At 36.1% G+C, this 16,166-nt stretch overlaps 1 protein-coding gene across 1 annotated transcript; it reads right to left on the reverse strand.

Annotated features, from left to right (window-relative positions):
- Positions 1-9,782: 9,782 nt before the first annotated feature.
- LOC141633557 (putative pectate lyase 5) lies at positions 9,783-15,766 on the reverse strand. The gene is made up of 4 exons (XM_074446007.1): positions 15,267-15,766; positions 13,972-14,827; positions 11,220-11,425; positions 9,783-10,145 (listed from the first exon to the last, which is right to left on the reverse strand). Exons 1-4 carry the CDS (start codon positions 15,413-15,415, stop codon positions 9,854-9,856), a joined length of 1,503 nt encoding a protein of 500 aa, XP_074302108.1. The 5' UTR covers positions 15,416-15,766; the 3' UTR covers positions 9,783-9,853.
- Between the last annotated feature and the right edge of the window lie 400 nt (positions 15,767-16,166).

Raw genomic sequence — 16,166 nt, forward strand, 5'->3', positions numbered from 1 at the left:
TCTCTCGATAACACAAATTTCTAAACTCAGACACTATCTGCAAATCCACGTCGCGACATATCTCCATTAAGTTCAATATATACCACTCTTCTCAATTCCTCTAAAACGACCTTTCATTACATATATCCTTACTCAACACTATTTCTAAACATCTCCCTCCATAATTTGTTATACATCTCAGGTTGCTACTATCCACATCATTTCTTTCAATCTTTTCGTTCTCACGTTCCTTCAACTTACATCATCCCTTGCCCATATTCACTTACATTTCATTACTCAACATACAACCATGTCACTCATCTCGTCTCGCACAACATGCTATATGCCTCAATTAAGCCTTACCAATCTTCCTTTTCTTTTTCCTCTACCTATCACAACACATATAAATCATGTTCTCCCCACCGAACTCATACTCATCATAGGTGCCACTCTTTACATCATAAGATTGGGTAACTTATGCATCAGGATCAACATACATGTAAAACGGTGCATAAATAAGCAAAATAATACCTTTGAATTAAACATAATATGCAACGAATGTCAAAAGATAAGCATATGACCCAAAACATGGGTCACTAGATCGAGTTCAGGCCACTCGATCGAGTAAGGGACTTACTCGATCGAGTAGGTGAAGATCAGAAGCACGTAAAACAAATTACCGGGGCCACTCGATCGAGTAACTGACGTACTCGATCGAGTACTTTCTACTCGATCGAGTACCAAGGCTACTCGATCGAGTACCTACGCATTTCTCAGCACTGTCCAGTTTTCGTAAAACAGTCATAACTCACTCATTACTTGGTCGTTTTGGGCGTGTGACATATCGTTAGAATCGTAAAAGAACAAGCTATCACCTCCAATTGGAATCACATTAAAATCATTTATGCATCTCAAGTTATAACAGTTTAAAGACAACTTTGCTGTAATCAGACGACATAACTATTCGATTTTCTCTTTCAAACAACTTAAACATCAACAAAGCGAATAAAAGCGACTCAATACTTGTAAAACCACTATCGCTAACCACATGTTACGACCTACCAAAAGCCAAACAATAACATTTATCATGCACATAATTCATTTAACTTGCCAATCATGGCTTCCCACGTGATTTTATTCTATCACTTTTCGTAAACAAAATCACAAATACATGACATCAAGTCCCCTATTCACATGTTACTAGCATAACAACATTATAAAATAACTTTCATTATATAACATGCTTAATCATAAATCATATTATCATACAACGATTATTCATCTTTTTCCACTAATTCATCCATCATGCCACATATTTATCCACCACATTCGTTCAACATATTCACCCAACACATGTTCAATTCACACTCCCAACTTTCTGTACTCTTACTCAAAACGACAACAACAACATGTATACTTACGCATCGCTTTATATATATATAAACATGACACTTTTCCTTACATAATTATAACATGTCAAATTACATGTATCAATCATTATACTTTCATGCTTTACAATCAACCATCATACAATTCACGTCATCATCATCTTTCAACTCAGATCCCCCATCCTCCACATGCATGCATCCATCAATTCATACAACATACTACTACATAGATACACAAAGCACACAATAAGCACATAACGATCCCGACACATATCCCATGGTGACCGGTTCAAAATTGTAGGGCGAGTTCGCGACTTTAGGACGTCTCCCGAGTCTTTGCATTAGCTCCTACAACCTTTACCCCGGGTTCATTTTAATTAGACTCCCTAGGTTCATTAGATTCATTGGTTACAGGTTTCAGGATCGTCTCTCTGATACCATTTGTAACACCCCCATACTCCAAGTGCCTTACCAGGACCACTCAGGTATAAGGATGTCACCATCTCGGTTACCCGAGGCAATGATATTCATAAGACAATAAAGAAACATATTTAAGAGTAAATAGTTTAAGTGATTACATGATCAAAACCAAAACTAATAAACTGAAATACAGCATTCTCAGACGGTCTACTGCTAAAACTATCAAAGCTATAAGACACCGTCTGACACAGCGGAAAACTTCTAACTGCCACGTGATGACTCATCCCAGCTATCCCATACGCGTCATATCATATCTGCTCAATAACTGCTCACCACCCCCGAATGGATCACCACAGTTTTTAAAACATTTAAACGGGTCAGTACTAATCACACAATTCAATATATCAACAATAAGATAAAGCATGCCTTAACCGTCACACACACACACAACCACACCAATCCCAACAATCTCAATCACCGATCGTCCACTTTGGACAGCCCGCGATGGGGGACCGCAATCGTACCCACCAAATCCCCGCTCCACATAGTGAGCGATAACCCTGTCCATTAATGTGCACATCCCTTCTGTGGCGGGTTCCACAGAAGGCGAAACTAATGCGTGAAGCCACTCCCGCAAGTGACCTCACTCAGCCGAGGCCACGCCTCGCGAACCATCAACAACGATCACAACCACAATCACAATACAATTACTATATCAAACAACCAAACACAATACATCAACCAATATCCCATTATGGGACTAATACTGAGTAGGAAATCCTACCTGGTAAGCACACAATCAGACGGTCTCTACTGCTGAATCAAAAAGCTTCCTCTATGAACCCTCCTCCTATCATACAACATATAAAGGCTACCAAATCACATACTACACATAAACCACCAAATCTCTAAATTAGGGTTTAACCAAATCAAAGGAAAGACAATAAAAAGGGTACATAGATCTTACCCTCGACGCAAGGAACTCAACGGTATAATCAACGCTAAGAACTGACCTTCCAAACTCCGGGTATTGCTAATAATGCGATTAGGATGAAGAACTTGCTTGCTTTCTCTCTTAAACAGTAATTTAGGTTTTGCAAAAGTGATTTAGAATAATGACGACAAAGCTTATATACCTTAATCGCATAATTAACAAAACCCGAGAAAACTCCTCAGAAACGGCTACTCGATCAGTACCCCCTTACTCTATCGAGTACCTAAGGCTACTCGATAGAGTACCCCCTTACTCTATCGAGTACCTAAGGCTACTTGATAGAGTACCCCCTTACTCTATCGTGTACCTAAGGCTACTTGATAGAGTACCCCCTTACTCTATCGAGTACCTAAGGCTACTTGATAGAGTACCCTACAGGTCAGAAACTTTTCTAAAACGCAACTTACCCTTACTCGACAGAGTAAGGCCTACTCGATAGAGTACCCCAAGACTTATAAATACGGAGTATTACACATGAGATGCCACAAAATGGTATCTTAGAGGTCGAGGTTTTTTATGTCTGGGGCATTGATTTCCAGGGACCCTTCCCGTCTAGCAAAGGTAACATGTATATCTTGGTAGCTGTGGATTATGTGTCTAAGTGGGTGGAGGGGATTGCTTAACCTAATTATGATGCCAAGACCGTGAAAATGTTCAAGAAGATTATCTTTCCCCGATTTGGTGTCCCTAGGGTCGTCATTAGTGATGGGGGAATGCACTTTAAAGAAAAGAAACTTACCTCTATTTTGTCTAAGGTTGGTGTCCAACACCGTCGTGGTTTGGGGTATCATCCCCAAACTAGTGGGCAAGTTGAAGTCTCTAACAGGGAAATAAAAGAGATTTTGGCTAAGGTAGTTTCTAAATCACGGAAGGATTGGAGTCTAAAACTGGATGACACATTATGGGCTTATCGGTCTGCCTTTAAAACACCGATTGGTGCATCACCATATCGGCTGGTTTATGGGAAGTCCTGTCATTACCTGTTGAGTTAGAGTGTAAGGCTTGATGGGCTATTCGTGAACTAAACTTTGATCCTAAGTTGTGTGGTCATAACCATTTATTGCAGCTAGATGAACTGGAGGAGTTTAGGCTAAATGTCTATGATAGCTCACGCATCTACAAAGAGAAGACCAAGAGATGGCACGACAAACAGATCATACCTCGAGAATTCCATGTCGGGCAGAAGGTGTTGCTGTTTAATGCTCGATTGCGCTTATTTACTGGCAAGCTGAAGTCCAGGTGGAGTGGCCCTTATACAGTGACCGCTGTCACTAAATTTGGGTCCGTTGAATTAGAGAGTTCCGATGGTAACAGGTTCAAGGTAAATGGCCAATATGTGAAGCATTACCATGAAGCAAACGATGCAGATCGCCGAGTTGAAGTCCTGTACTTCGACAATCCTGATGAGCCAGTTAATTGAAGCCAGAAAGGTCGTGCGGGACCTCTTAAACCTGCGCTATTCGGGAGGCAACCCTGACTGTTTTGTTGTACTTTTGTTTAAACTTGTTGTTTTATTTTATGTTGTGTGTTTAGACCTTAGTTACGAACAAACGCTGCACTTATGTGAACTCTTGTTAGTCTCCTACTCCTTTTGTTGCAATTTTGCAGGTGATTGGTTCGATCTAGTGCAAATCCACACTCCTCGATCGAGCACTTCTGGCACCATATCTACTCGATCGAACCTCTCTGCCCTTTTCGATCGAGTCCTGCTGCTAATTCTCGCAGGTTGCAACGCTACTAGGCTATCTGTGACCTCCCATGTTCATGGTCGGTTTGGGGAGGTCCCTCCTTTACGTCATCTTGTAAGTTTTTCGACATCCGTTCTCGTTTTCTCTTCAGTTTGCATTTATTTCCCTATTTTTGGTACAATGAGGGCATTGTACGGTTTGGTTTGGGGAGGTATGCATCCATATCTGTGTCTGCATGTTTTGTTGCATTTCAGTTTGCACGTTTATTTATTTTCGCATGCACTGTTGTTTATTTTTATAAAAATCAAAATCTCTCATAAAAATAGAGAAATTCAAAAAAAAAAAAATTCACATAAATTCACGTTTACTTTTGCATTTAGGTTGAGTCGGAACGTTGAACTTTTACGCTACTTTGAGTCCTTTTACTCTTACCCTGCACATTCTTAACATTTTGTTGGCATGGTAATGTGCATTATCTACGAGTTTTTGTTTCAAACTTATCTGAACGAATAGACTTGACTCATATATTGGCAAGCTACATTTATATTCTAAGGTTTAGAGCTTAATAAACTGGTGACATCTATGACCAGTTTCATGTAGGTTGTGAGTAGTACTCTCTATAAGACATGTAACATCAAATTGCATAAACATGAATTCACTCTACTTGGTACCTGTATGCATTCGGTCTGTGGTTGGTGACACATGTTAGGAGAGGCACTTCCCTTTATTTCATTCTACCCATGAGCTCCACATTAGCCAAATTGCCCATTTTGTCCCATATAGCTACAATCTATAATTTTGCCTACCCCAGCCGAGCTAGTAATAGTAGTTGTTGGGAATGTTCTATTGCAATATGGTTATATCTATTTGGAGAAGTTGGCGGAAACATTGAAGGGAATGAAAAAAAATGAAAAGGAAAAGTTGTGAAAAATGAAAATTAAGAAATATGAAAGAAAAAAAAAAGATTATAAAAAATCATGAGCCAAGAAATATTCTATATTGTGATTTACACTCCCATGTTATATTTATATCTTATGGGGAGTTGACGATATTATGGTGATTGGTGAGTTGTGTGCTGCAATTTAGCATTGTTTTGCCTTGATATATTGAGTATGAAGCTGGGAAGTGTTTCTAATTTGGATCCGTTGTTGCTAGCCTGGCTATTAACTCCACATCTCCAAATTCATTTTAGCCCATTCTTATCCATTACCTCACTTACCCAAATGTAAGTCTTCGGTGTGTGTCTTGGTCATTAGTTGGTTGGAATGTATATGTACGGTTATAGAGATTTTATTCATGTTAGACTGCATGCATGTTCTTATAGGTCGAGTTAAGTGAGTGTCTTTACTTCTTTCTATCTCTTACTTATATACTCATCCTGTGCTTAATTTGTGTGACGAGCGACCCGTGAGAATCCGATATATATGAGTCTTGCAAGGTCGAGGGTTCAGTAGTTTGAGACATTGATTTAATTCGTTTGCACTTACCAGTTGCCACTTCGTTAGTTTTTGCATTAAATTGGTTTGGGTGGATGATTTGTTGCTGATGAGTTGGTCCCGTTCTATACGTGTCTTTAGTTGCATTCATAGTTTGCTTGGGGACAAACAAAGGTTTGGTTTGGGGACATTTGATGCGTGTATTTTATATAAGGTTTTTACCTCATTTTTACACGCATTTCTGTGTTATTTACGTGGCTTCTAGCTACAAAGTCCCCCGAATAGTCTACTTTGGTTTGTCTTATATAAATTGCAGGTATGAACCAGAAAGGAGCGAAATCAAGCCTGAACTTGTCATAGTTGCATGCATTTTGGAGAACAAGGAATCGGAGGCCGGAATCTATCACTTCGGGATGCGTGAAGTGGCCTCGGAAGATGCCCAGAAGTCCAACCGTACGTATATAGCTCGATCGACCATTTTTTCTACCTATATTGGTCGATCTAATGCTTTATCCCTCAAGAATCACTCGATCGAAATCTGCTTTCACTCGATTGAGTTAGCCATCATCTGAAATATTCGATCGAACTCCATTTTCACTCGATCGAAAGGATTTTCAAGAATTATCCTCGATCGAGTCGTTTCATTTCACTCGATCCAGAGGCTATGTGTTTTATACGGGCTTTAAGCTATTTTCGAGTTTGGCGTTTGTAATTTAGATATAAGGTTATGACGGCAGTCATAATCTATTTTCTTCTCCTCCCTTCCTCTCTTTCTTCCTTCGACACTTTCTCTCTATTCTCTTAGACTTTTGCTCTTGAACCCTAACTACGGATTTGCTTACTTGTAATCGGTATTCTTTACTCTACTCTTGATCTATAATCAATTACTTGTCTTATCTCCTATTCTTCCCTTTAATCTCTATTGTTGTTTCTCTCTTTCATACCTTTACTATGTCGAATTTCTGCGGTTTAGGTATTGTTGTTGCTTGTTCAATGATTATGCATAGCTAATTCTCCCTTGCTAAGACATAGGGGAGCCATGATTTTAAGGAAATTGTGAAATAGGAGATTAGACTTGATGCGAATTTGATCTATGTTGTTAATCGTTACATATAAATGTTCTTGTCTAATTGAGTCGACGCAATTAGGTGATTAATCACGGTACACCTGGACCTAGATCGGAAGATTGGAGAAGTTAAGACCTGTAGCAAACATTAGGGCACTCTAGTGAGGGCGGAAGCTAAGCTAATAGTGTTTTAGGGTGAATTGAGACCGTAAGGAGATATTCATTACCCTGTAGATCGAGTTTGCATTGACCTGAGATCTTAGACAACATTTCCTGAGAATCGTGGTGAACCGACTGTCTTAGCTGCTTTTTCTCTGCCTGTTTGTTTTCACTACTCTTACTTTATCTCTCTCCCTTTACCTCCTTAGTTTAGAGCAATCATTCAAAAACCCCCAAGAATTTGTTACCCTGACGGACTTAGTTAAGCTGACATTTTTCCATCTCCCTGTGGAGATCGACCTTACTTACCGCTGACTTCTGTTAGTAGTAATAGGTATTTATTTTTGGTACATAACGACCGTATCAACGCACACTTGTCGTGGACAAGTGGGAGATTGTTGGAGTATGTGTCATCGACAATAATGCGATCACATGTTTAAATCTCATATTAAGAATGTTGAGGGATAGTAATATTTTATTGTCAACTGATCCACATTAATCGGTAATGATTGGCTGACTAGAGTTTGACATTACTGTCGTATGACGGTGGTGATCAGTTGATCCCTTAAGGTCATACCTCTAGGGTAACACTCTAAATTGATAATTAATTAATTGTATGTTGATACAAGTTAATTAATTCTTTAAAATTGAACAAATGATTTTGTGAGTAAGAATACGTATCTTATTGTAATTCGATTAAATAAGATTCGTACTAAGTAATTAAATTGTTTTATTACTTAGGTTTATTTATTGTTTATGAAACAATTAAAATAAGAATGAATGGTTTATTATAAATACAAGTTGTTGTGATTTATAATTCTATGACCAATTTTAAGTACTTGTAATTGTGAATTACTAGTTGATTTTTGTATGTGATTTATTTTGTTTAGATAATGATTTTTAATAAGTTAAAAATGCATTATTAAACAACATGTCTAGTAACATGTCCAATATGTCACACTATACAAATTGATAATTGACAAACTTAAAATGGACCATATTAAGTCCTTTTAGCCGTGTAAATGAGGGGGCATGGGGAGTTGATTGTGTTGTTGTTCATTTAATTAAAAGGAACACAATGATGCCCTACTATGCATAGGCTTGCATGCCTATATTCTGGAGAAGAACACATTGTGCATAGATAGGGCACTCTTCTCCTACACCAACCGGTCCCCATATGAAAAAGAAGATTTTTTTTTCTCTTCTTATTAATTATTCATTCTTACTCAATATTCAATAGATTTGATAATTGAAATTCTCTCTAATTGTTGAAGAACTCACAAGAAAGAATATCGCACAAAATCACTAATATTACCAATACATTACTAGTAGTAGTAAGTAATAATATTAGTAGTTATTTTTAAGATACATATACTAATTCTAGTATTCAAATTAGTATTTGTTTTAAGAGGGTTATCTTGGTACAAATCCTTGAAGAGTAGATTCTAATATTGGATCTAAGTTCATCCTTGAAGCACTAGGATTTTCTTAAGAAGACTAATTTGGTAGGAGACCAATTGGTATAACCATTCGGCCCTCCTTGTAAGTAGATCGATTTCTTCTTACTATGTTTATATTTTGTTATGCATGCATAAGATCTAGTTAGTTTATGACTAAACTAAACTTTTATAGTTATTAGATATGTCTAATAAGTGGTTAATGAATCTTTCAAGTTTACCCATAATATGTCATCTCTTATATACTAAATGAATAGGAAAACTCAAAGATTTCCCGCCTAAAACACTTCCCTTATTTTAATATAATCTTTTATTTACTTTCCTACTTTGATGTAATTTCATATTTAGGATTTGCCTTTAAAAAATTCGTTCTTTCTAGGATAATCCGTAGCGAAAAGACATGCTATATAAAACAATACGGAGTTTATTTTCGCAATACGATTTTTACTCATTATAATACTTTTTACATCAAATTTTTCATCCCTCTATCCTTGACTTAAAAAATATTAAACCTAATTTTTTATTGTTATAATTTTTTTTCTCAAATAAAAAACAATAACGAAAACGTTAAAAAAATAATGAATTCTCAATTTACAATCAATAAATAATATACTCTCTCTTATTCACTAACATCTTCCACATTTCCTAGAGCGGAAAATTCACAAAGATCTTCCACTTTCCTTATTTGTCTATCATTTGTGGTTAATATAACATGTAACCCCACATTCTCTCTCATATTTTCATTTTCATCCATATACTACCAATCCACTAAATATTGGTCCAAAACCAATGTGGAAGATTATATAGAATAGGAGGGAGTACTACGGAGTAAATAATAAAATTCTATAAATATCGTGCATACATTGCACGGGATCTATGCTAGTTCCATTTCAATTCATTATGATCTTTTTTGAAACAAACGCCTCCTTAATTCTTGTCATTTGATTCATAGGTCACAATCTAAGTCAAGTTTGCCGCACTTTCGGGTCATCAAATAACTACACAAAGTTAAACTGAAGTTGCAACTAATTTTACTTTCAAATTAGCTTTGACGTAGGATGGTTTTGTCCAATAAGCTTTATAACACATGCATGTAGCAATCTACCATCCACCATTTGCTTATTGCTTAATTTACAAGTCATTTTGTTTTTGTTTCAATCCCACTATAATTTTGTCTAACGGAAAGTTGCAACAATTGACTGCGCAATTTTTCTTAATTTCTGCCTAATTATCTATTATAATCTTGACTTTAATGAATCTCCACAACTATGAATCAAATTGTAAAAGAAAATGATCATTTGTGGAAATATAAAAAGTTAAAATGATTAAAGCAGAGAAAATGGTGGAGAATTTATATGAAGGCGAAGGAGTAGCGTTGCTAAAAAACAATCCTCCACCATCTCCGCCACCATAGAAGCCACTATCTCCCGGTGGAGCATTAGCGCCACCGCTGAACATCCCTCCCGGCACTGTACCGGTGCTGCCAGGAAATAGCCGACCCCCGACACTAAAACCACTACCTCTTGATCCTGGACCCGCTATGCCAGCTGGTGCACCCCTGCATACATCATTCACAGCATAAGAAAGAAAACCCCAAGTTGATTATCTATAGCAATGCGCTTGTATTAAGTTCTTTCAGGTCCATCTTCTGATTGAAGCAGGATTTGATATAACGAAACTCAATATACATTAAACGTTTCAAGGGTTCAAGATGCTAAAATAAGGAAGCAACATAGGAAAAAAAATTTAACTAAAGACTCAATAACAACCTTGCTAAGAGAGGACGGTGGCACTACTAAACCCCTCAATCGTACTGGGTTACTTATTGACTTTTAATCAAATGTAATACATTTCGACACTAATTAATGTTCATTGTTAACCTGAAATATTTGAGTATTTTAATCTACTTCAAACATATACAACAATCTTAATATAAGGTCCCCTGATAGAGAAATAGCAGCATTTGCCATGCTTCCCTTAGCTAATAATGTACTTCGTACACTATTGTAATCTTGTCATCATTTCATAAATGCCTTGTTTTCTAGACAACTACTAATAATAATGCATGGGAAAAATGGTTTATATGACAAAGACTTGAAAATATCTCCATCATTCAATATACTTATATCAAGAATTGACAAAAGCCATCAAATTAAAAGTTTCCAATGTTATGTTTTCTAACTTCAAAATTTTCACATTGACAAATAACTAGTTTATTTTGGTATGACAATATATAAGATCAATAATTTTATAATCGGACTGCATATGTTATATGTTATGTTATTATGTTATGTTATTTCAATGCGCATGAAGTAGGAAAAGAAAAACACAATTATTTACCACCTTTATTTCAATCAAATCAATAAAACTTGTTTATATGAGTAAATTTGAACAAAGTGTGAAGTTATCGACTTAAATCTAAACTTTTAAACCATAAATATAGCAGAACAACGAGGACAGCATAAAAGATATTGGATATTTTATCAATCTTACTTATATTTTAGCCCTAATTCACCCCCCTCTCCCTTAAAATGGCCGATTATATTAGAATTATTATTCTGAGTTTAAATCCTGATCCCGTCGCCTAGAGAAAACAGAGAAGAAAAGAAAAGATAAAGAGAAAGGTACGGACCCATTGGGAAGAAGGATGCCGGCATTGTTGGTAAGTTGGTCAATATAAGCGGCAGGTTGAGGCTGCATACTTGAAGCCAAAGTGAATTGAGGAGTGACACCATCACCTGATGGTACAAAAAATGCTCCATTTACCATCAAGTCTCCTTCTGTTCTCCAATTCCACTCCGCCCATTCCTCTTCACCTGCATCCAACCGCTTTGTCACCTGTATTTCATATCCCATTAATTTATTTATTATTCACTTGTTAACTACTTTTTCAATCATTTCTTTTAAATAAAGGATTTTAGTAGAAAAATATGAGGATGGATCCTCTCCATTATCCCTTCTCTCCATTTCCTCTAAGAGTGGAGTTTAGTGGTTAAAATTTGAGTGAAATTCCCAGGAGATCCAGTTTCAAGCCTCCCCAAGAGCAAAATCTTGTGGAGCATTCTTGGCCTGAGTCCATGCCTAAGAGATTTCGAACCTGTCACCCTTGGGTGCAGGGACGAAGCACAGGTTGGGCCCACTGGGCCATGGCCCGGGCTGATTTCAAGAAAAAAATTGTGCACGCATAAATTATTCAAAGTAAAAAATAAACGTGACCTTAATCTTCTCCTTATTCTTCTCTGCATATCAAAGAAAGAAATAATTACCATAGTTAACAAATTAATATTTCCTAAATTATGGGAAATTATTAGAGTTTTGTGACAATTAATGTGGTAAAAAGATACCGCTATGGGTAGTTTATGTTTTACACGAAAATTAAGTAAAAAACAAGAACTATAATGAAAAAAAATTGTGAAGCTTTTATTTTCGATTCTTCGTTGATCGAAAGTTGAGAATGCAGGGATTAATAATAATTACAAATACTGTTATGTCTAATCTATATTTACTTTAGTTAAAAAAAAGTTACTTTATTAATTTTGTATTAAAATTAGTTGAAACTTTTGATTAATTTGTTGAATCTTTGCATAATTTACTTTTGGTTCACACAAAAAATTGTACTTTGTTTGATTAATAAAATTCATTATTAATGTTATTGTACATCCGAATTTATGAAAAAGAATTGAATTTTAAAAGGATTATTTTGGTCACAAATTTACCATAGACTTCAATAAAGCTTTAATTAGACAAAAATGGAGATGTAGATTTGCAGAGGTGATGATAATATGTTGATGGAGAGGTGACCACAGCCGACTAATTAAAGTGGGTTATTGCTGGGTTGGGTAATGGGGTTTGTTGGGTTGAGTTGGGTTGGGTAAGGGGGTTTCATTTTCATTCTTCAATTTGTTTGATTTTTTCATAGTATTAAATAAACTTTTTTAATTGGTGGCTTTGATCACAGATTAATGTATTTTTTTTTATAGTTTTGATAGAAAAAAAACCCACAATGATAGAGTATTGTTTTAGCCTTTTAGGGAGAAAAATAGGTGAAACATCGACAAATTAGACATTCCCAGATATAATTTCAATTTTCTACATTACATAATTAGTGCGCATAACAACAATTTCGGCCCGGGCTAAAATCTGGTCCGAGCTTTGTCCCTGCTTGGGTGGTTTACGTGTACATCCGCGGGTTTACCCAGTGCGCACCGAAGGTAGCGGCTGCGGGTTCCCTCGTTACCAAAAAAAAAAAAAAACAATATAATTATTATTCCCTCTACACCTCTTCAAAAGAGCGAACCGTTAGATCATTTCGAAATAAAATCCGTACCCTTAAAAGGCACTGGAAGGTACTAGAGAGGGTGGAGTACTGAGAAAATCTTTTTGCGAAAAATATGAGAGTAGCTGAGTACGGTGTCACTGAACTCGGTTACGTTGGAACTTAGTAAGAGTCAGTAACACCCACACATTTTTCGTAACTAAAACTAGTGAATCTAAGTGATAATGTTAAATATAGTCCCCTATTTTTCCACTTTCACCACAAAAAAAGTGTATACAAGAACAATGTAGCCTTGCGACTAAAAGGATTTGAGGAAGTTTGACCAGAATCATTGCATAACACTATTGAAAAGGCGCGGGTAAAATAAGGATAAATCTGATGCAAGATACTCCTATTAGGAAATATAATATGTAGTTCCCATGTATTTAGGAAACTAAATATTTACATATTATATTTCCTAATAACTCCTTCGGTCCTAGTTAATTCTTTATGTTTGAAATTGGAAGAAAAATGTGTTGCAGAACCCAAAAATTTGGAAAAAAGTAATGTACACATAGGAAGAAAAAAAAAACATCTACTTCAAAAAAAATAGAAACCTAAAACCCAAATGACTAAGACACCCCAAATAGAAAGAATATAGAGAAATGGCAGGGACGGAAGGAGTAAACGAAAAGTGTATCTTTTAAAATAGAAAGCATTGATTTCAACTAGAAATGGAAGGGAAAAGAATCAAAAGGACAAATCTGAGGCATATAATTACCTTGAAAGTTAATGGATGTAGAAAGATATGATGCTAAATTACTTTGAATGAAGGTCTAAAGCAGTGTAAGCTCAAAATGTCAGTTAGTGAAGTGAGCTTATTCACTATTGAATTGCTAAAACGAGCAGTCTTAATCAAAATTATGAATACTTTGTTAAAAGAAAGTAACATTTCAACTACTTGGATAATTTGGATTCCCTAATGCAAGTGGACCTTAATAGTAGAATATTATCACAAGGAAGATATAAGACTTTTGAGGCTTCCCCTTTTAAAAAGAACACCTATAGTACTGCAGAAGAATATAATGAGATATATATCAACAATGGCATGATATGGACTATGGAGTACCTCTTTGGCATTTGGATTTGGTGGTGCTATGTATCGATTTCCTTGACTATTGATCGTTGGCCGGGAGCTCCCACCCACGGCGTACTCTCCCCAGCTCGTATAGTCATTGTTCACTACATGGAAATATCCGAACCTACACCTAGGCATCCTTTGAGTTAATGCTTCACCAAAACGATTAAATGCCACTGTGATCTGCATTCCGCGGTCTTGTGGATAGTCATCACTATGTCCTAGTAGCATAACCTTGTCATGGTGAGAAAAATAGTTGTTTGATATTGTTATCGCGGTGGACCCCACCGTGCAATCTATTAGACCGTCAGCGCAATTAGCCAAAGTGCAATGGTCTACCCACACATTGCTAGACGAGAATATGTGGATTCCATCACCGTCCGAATTCTTAGGGTAACAATGGTGTATGTTAATGTTATGGATTATAACATTTGTGACATGTTCAATTGAAATGCACCCTCCACCGATTATCTCAACATGTGCACCGCGTCCATCAATGGTCTTAAAACTAGTCACCATTAGGGGACTGTTAAGTTTAATTAGCATGTCGGCCGCAAATATTATCCACACTGGACCCGGTTGGCTCACTGCATCTCGTAAAGTCCCGGGTTTTGGTTGGTGCGGGTCTGGATCCGACGAGTCCGTGACCACATAAATAGGTCCACCTTTGCCTCCAATAGCGTTATAACCAAACCCGATTGCACAATCAGCTAATTGTTGACGATTCGCAGCCCAATTTGGGTCACATTTCCAACAATCATCAATTGGGTTGCCAGTAACACAAGAAAGTTGATCCTTGTCTTCAAATGTTAGGGTTTTCCTTCTCCATAGAGAAACATTAACTCTCCTGAAAGAAAAGCAGAGAACATTCAACAACTCTATATTCAATGCAACTAAAAATATAATATAATATTATTAAAAATCATAGAAATTGAGCAGTACCCATTTAAAATTAGACAAAACCCAGATGAAAATTGTCAAAAAGCAATAAACTTGGACTGCTAAACTCAAAATTTGACATACCCAGATGGAATTTTTCTCAAAACAGAGGAAAAACAGAACAATTACACATAAAGAATTACAACAGTTATTATAGGCGTCACCAGGTGGTACTGAGTTTCAGTACCACCAGGTGGTGGCCGTGGCCGTGGCCGTGGCAATGGGCATGGGGTTATCTCATTTTCCTAAAGGTAGTGCATTATCATTGTACACAAGATTATGACTTAATTAAAAGAAACTTTACTACAAAAACATGATAAGAATGAGGTAATGTGAGTTTTTTTTACCTGTGAAATTCTTGGACAATGTGTTCAGGATAAGGGTGTTCATGTGGGAGAGTAAGATTTAGGGAAATAGAAGAAGAAAAGCTGCAGAAACAAGAAAAAAGTAGAATGAAAGTGACAAAAATACAAGATATTTGTAGCATTTTTGCCATTGAAATTGTTGGGCCCAAAATAAATAAAGATTCTCAAATGTGGTTACCAAAAAGACTTGGTGGAAAATATATAGAATGAAGAATTATGTGTATAAGTAAATAGTAGTAATGCAAGTGGATTAATAAAAATAATAATAATTGTAATGTGAAAAGGTTTTAACTAAGGTTTTGGGTGTATATGGTTATTTGATTGAGAAGAAAGGAAGAAAATTAATGGTGATTGTGACAAGATGAGAGTGAAGAGAAGAAGGAGAAGCGGGAAACAAGGAATCACCCGCCATTATCTCCTACCTTGCTTCCTCATCATTATAAAAGAATGCGGCTATGTTTTGTTGATTTTTGTGAGCCGGCTATTCTTTCTTTTTGTTGTTTATATACTTTTGTTATACCTAGATTTTGGAAACAATTTATGACGTCACATTGTGAATTTTAGGGTACAAGTAATATAATTTCGTAGGCTTGTTTTTGTTATTAAGGAAAATTTGGCATATTATTTGTTATAACCTACGGAGTATAAGGAAAACCAAATTGTTGTATGAGACCATTTTTTATATAAGACTAATTTAATAAGAGAAAGCCAATAAAATTAATTGATAAATATATATTAAAATATTTTATTTTGATAACCTAATAAGTATTTTATATATATAACTTGCATTTTTAAATGTGTCGGACTGTCGGTATTCATCATAAGATTTCGGATTATAAAAATAAAGTTTAAATATAAATAAAAAAAAATTAATTTTCGGCT

Source organism: Silene latifolia, chromosome Y, assembly GCF_048544455.1.
Source record: "Silene latifolia isolate original U9 population chromosome Y, ASM4854445v1, whole genome shotgun sequence".
Classification (NCBI taxonomy): Eukaryota; Viridiplantae; Streptophyta; class Magnoliopsida; order Caryophyllales; family Caryophyllaceae; genus Silene; species Silene latifolia.

Coding starts and splice junctions, on each gene's coding strand:
- LOC141633557 (XM_074446007.1), bottom strand. CDS start 15,415: ATGGCAAAAATGCTACAAATATCTTGTATTTTTGTCACTTTCATTCTA. Junction 14,828..15,266: donor ATTGTCCAAGAATTTCACAG/GTAAAAAAAACT, acceptor CTTTTCTTTCAG/GAGAGTTAATGTTTCTCTAT. Junction 10,146..11,219: donor GGCATCCTTCTTCCCAATGG/GTCCGTACCTTT, acceptor TGATGTATGCAG/GGGTGCACCAGCTGGCATAG.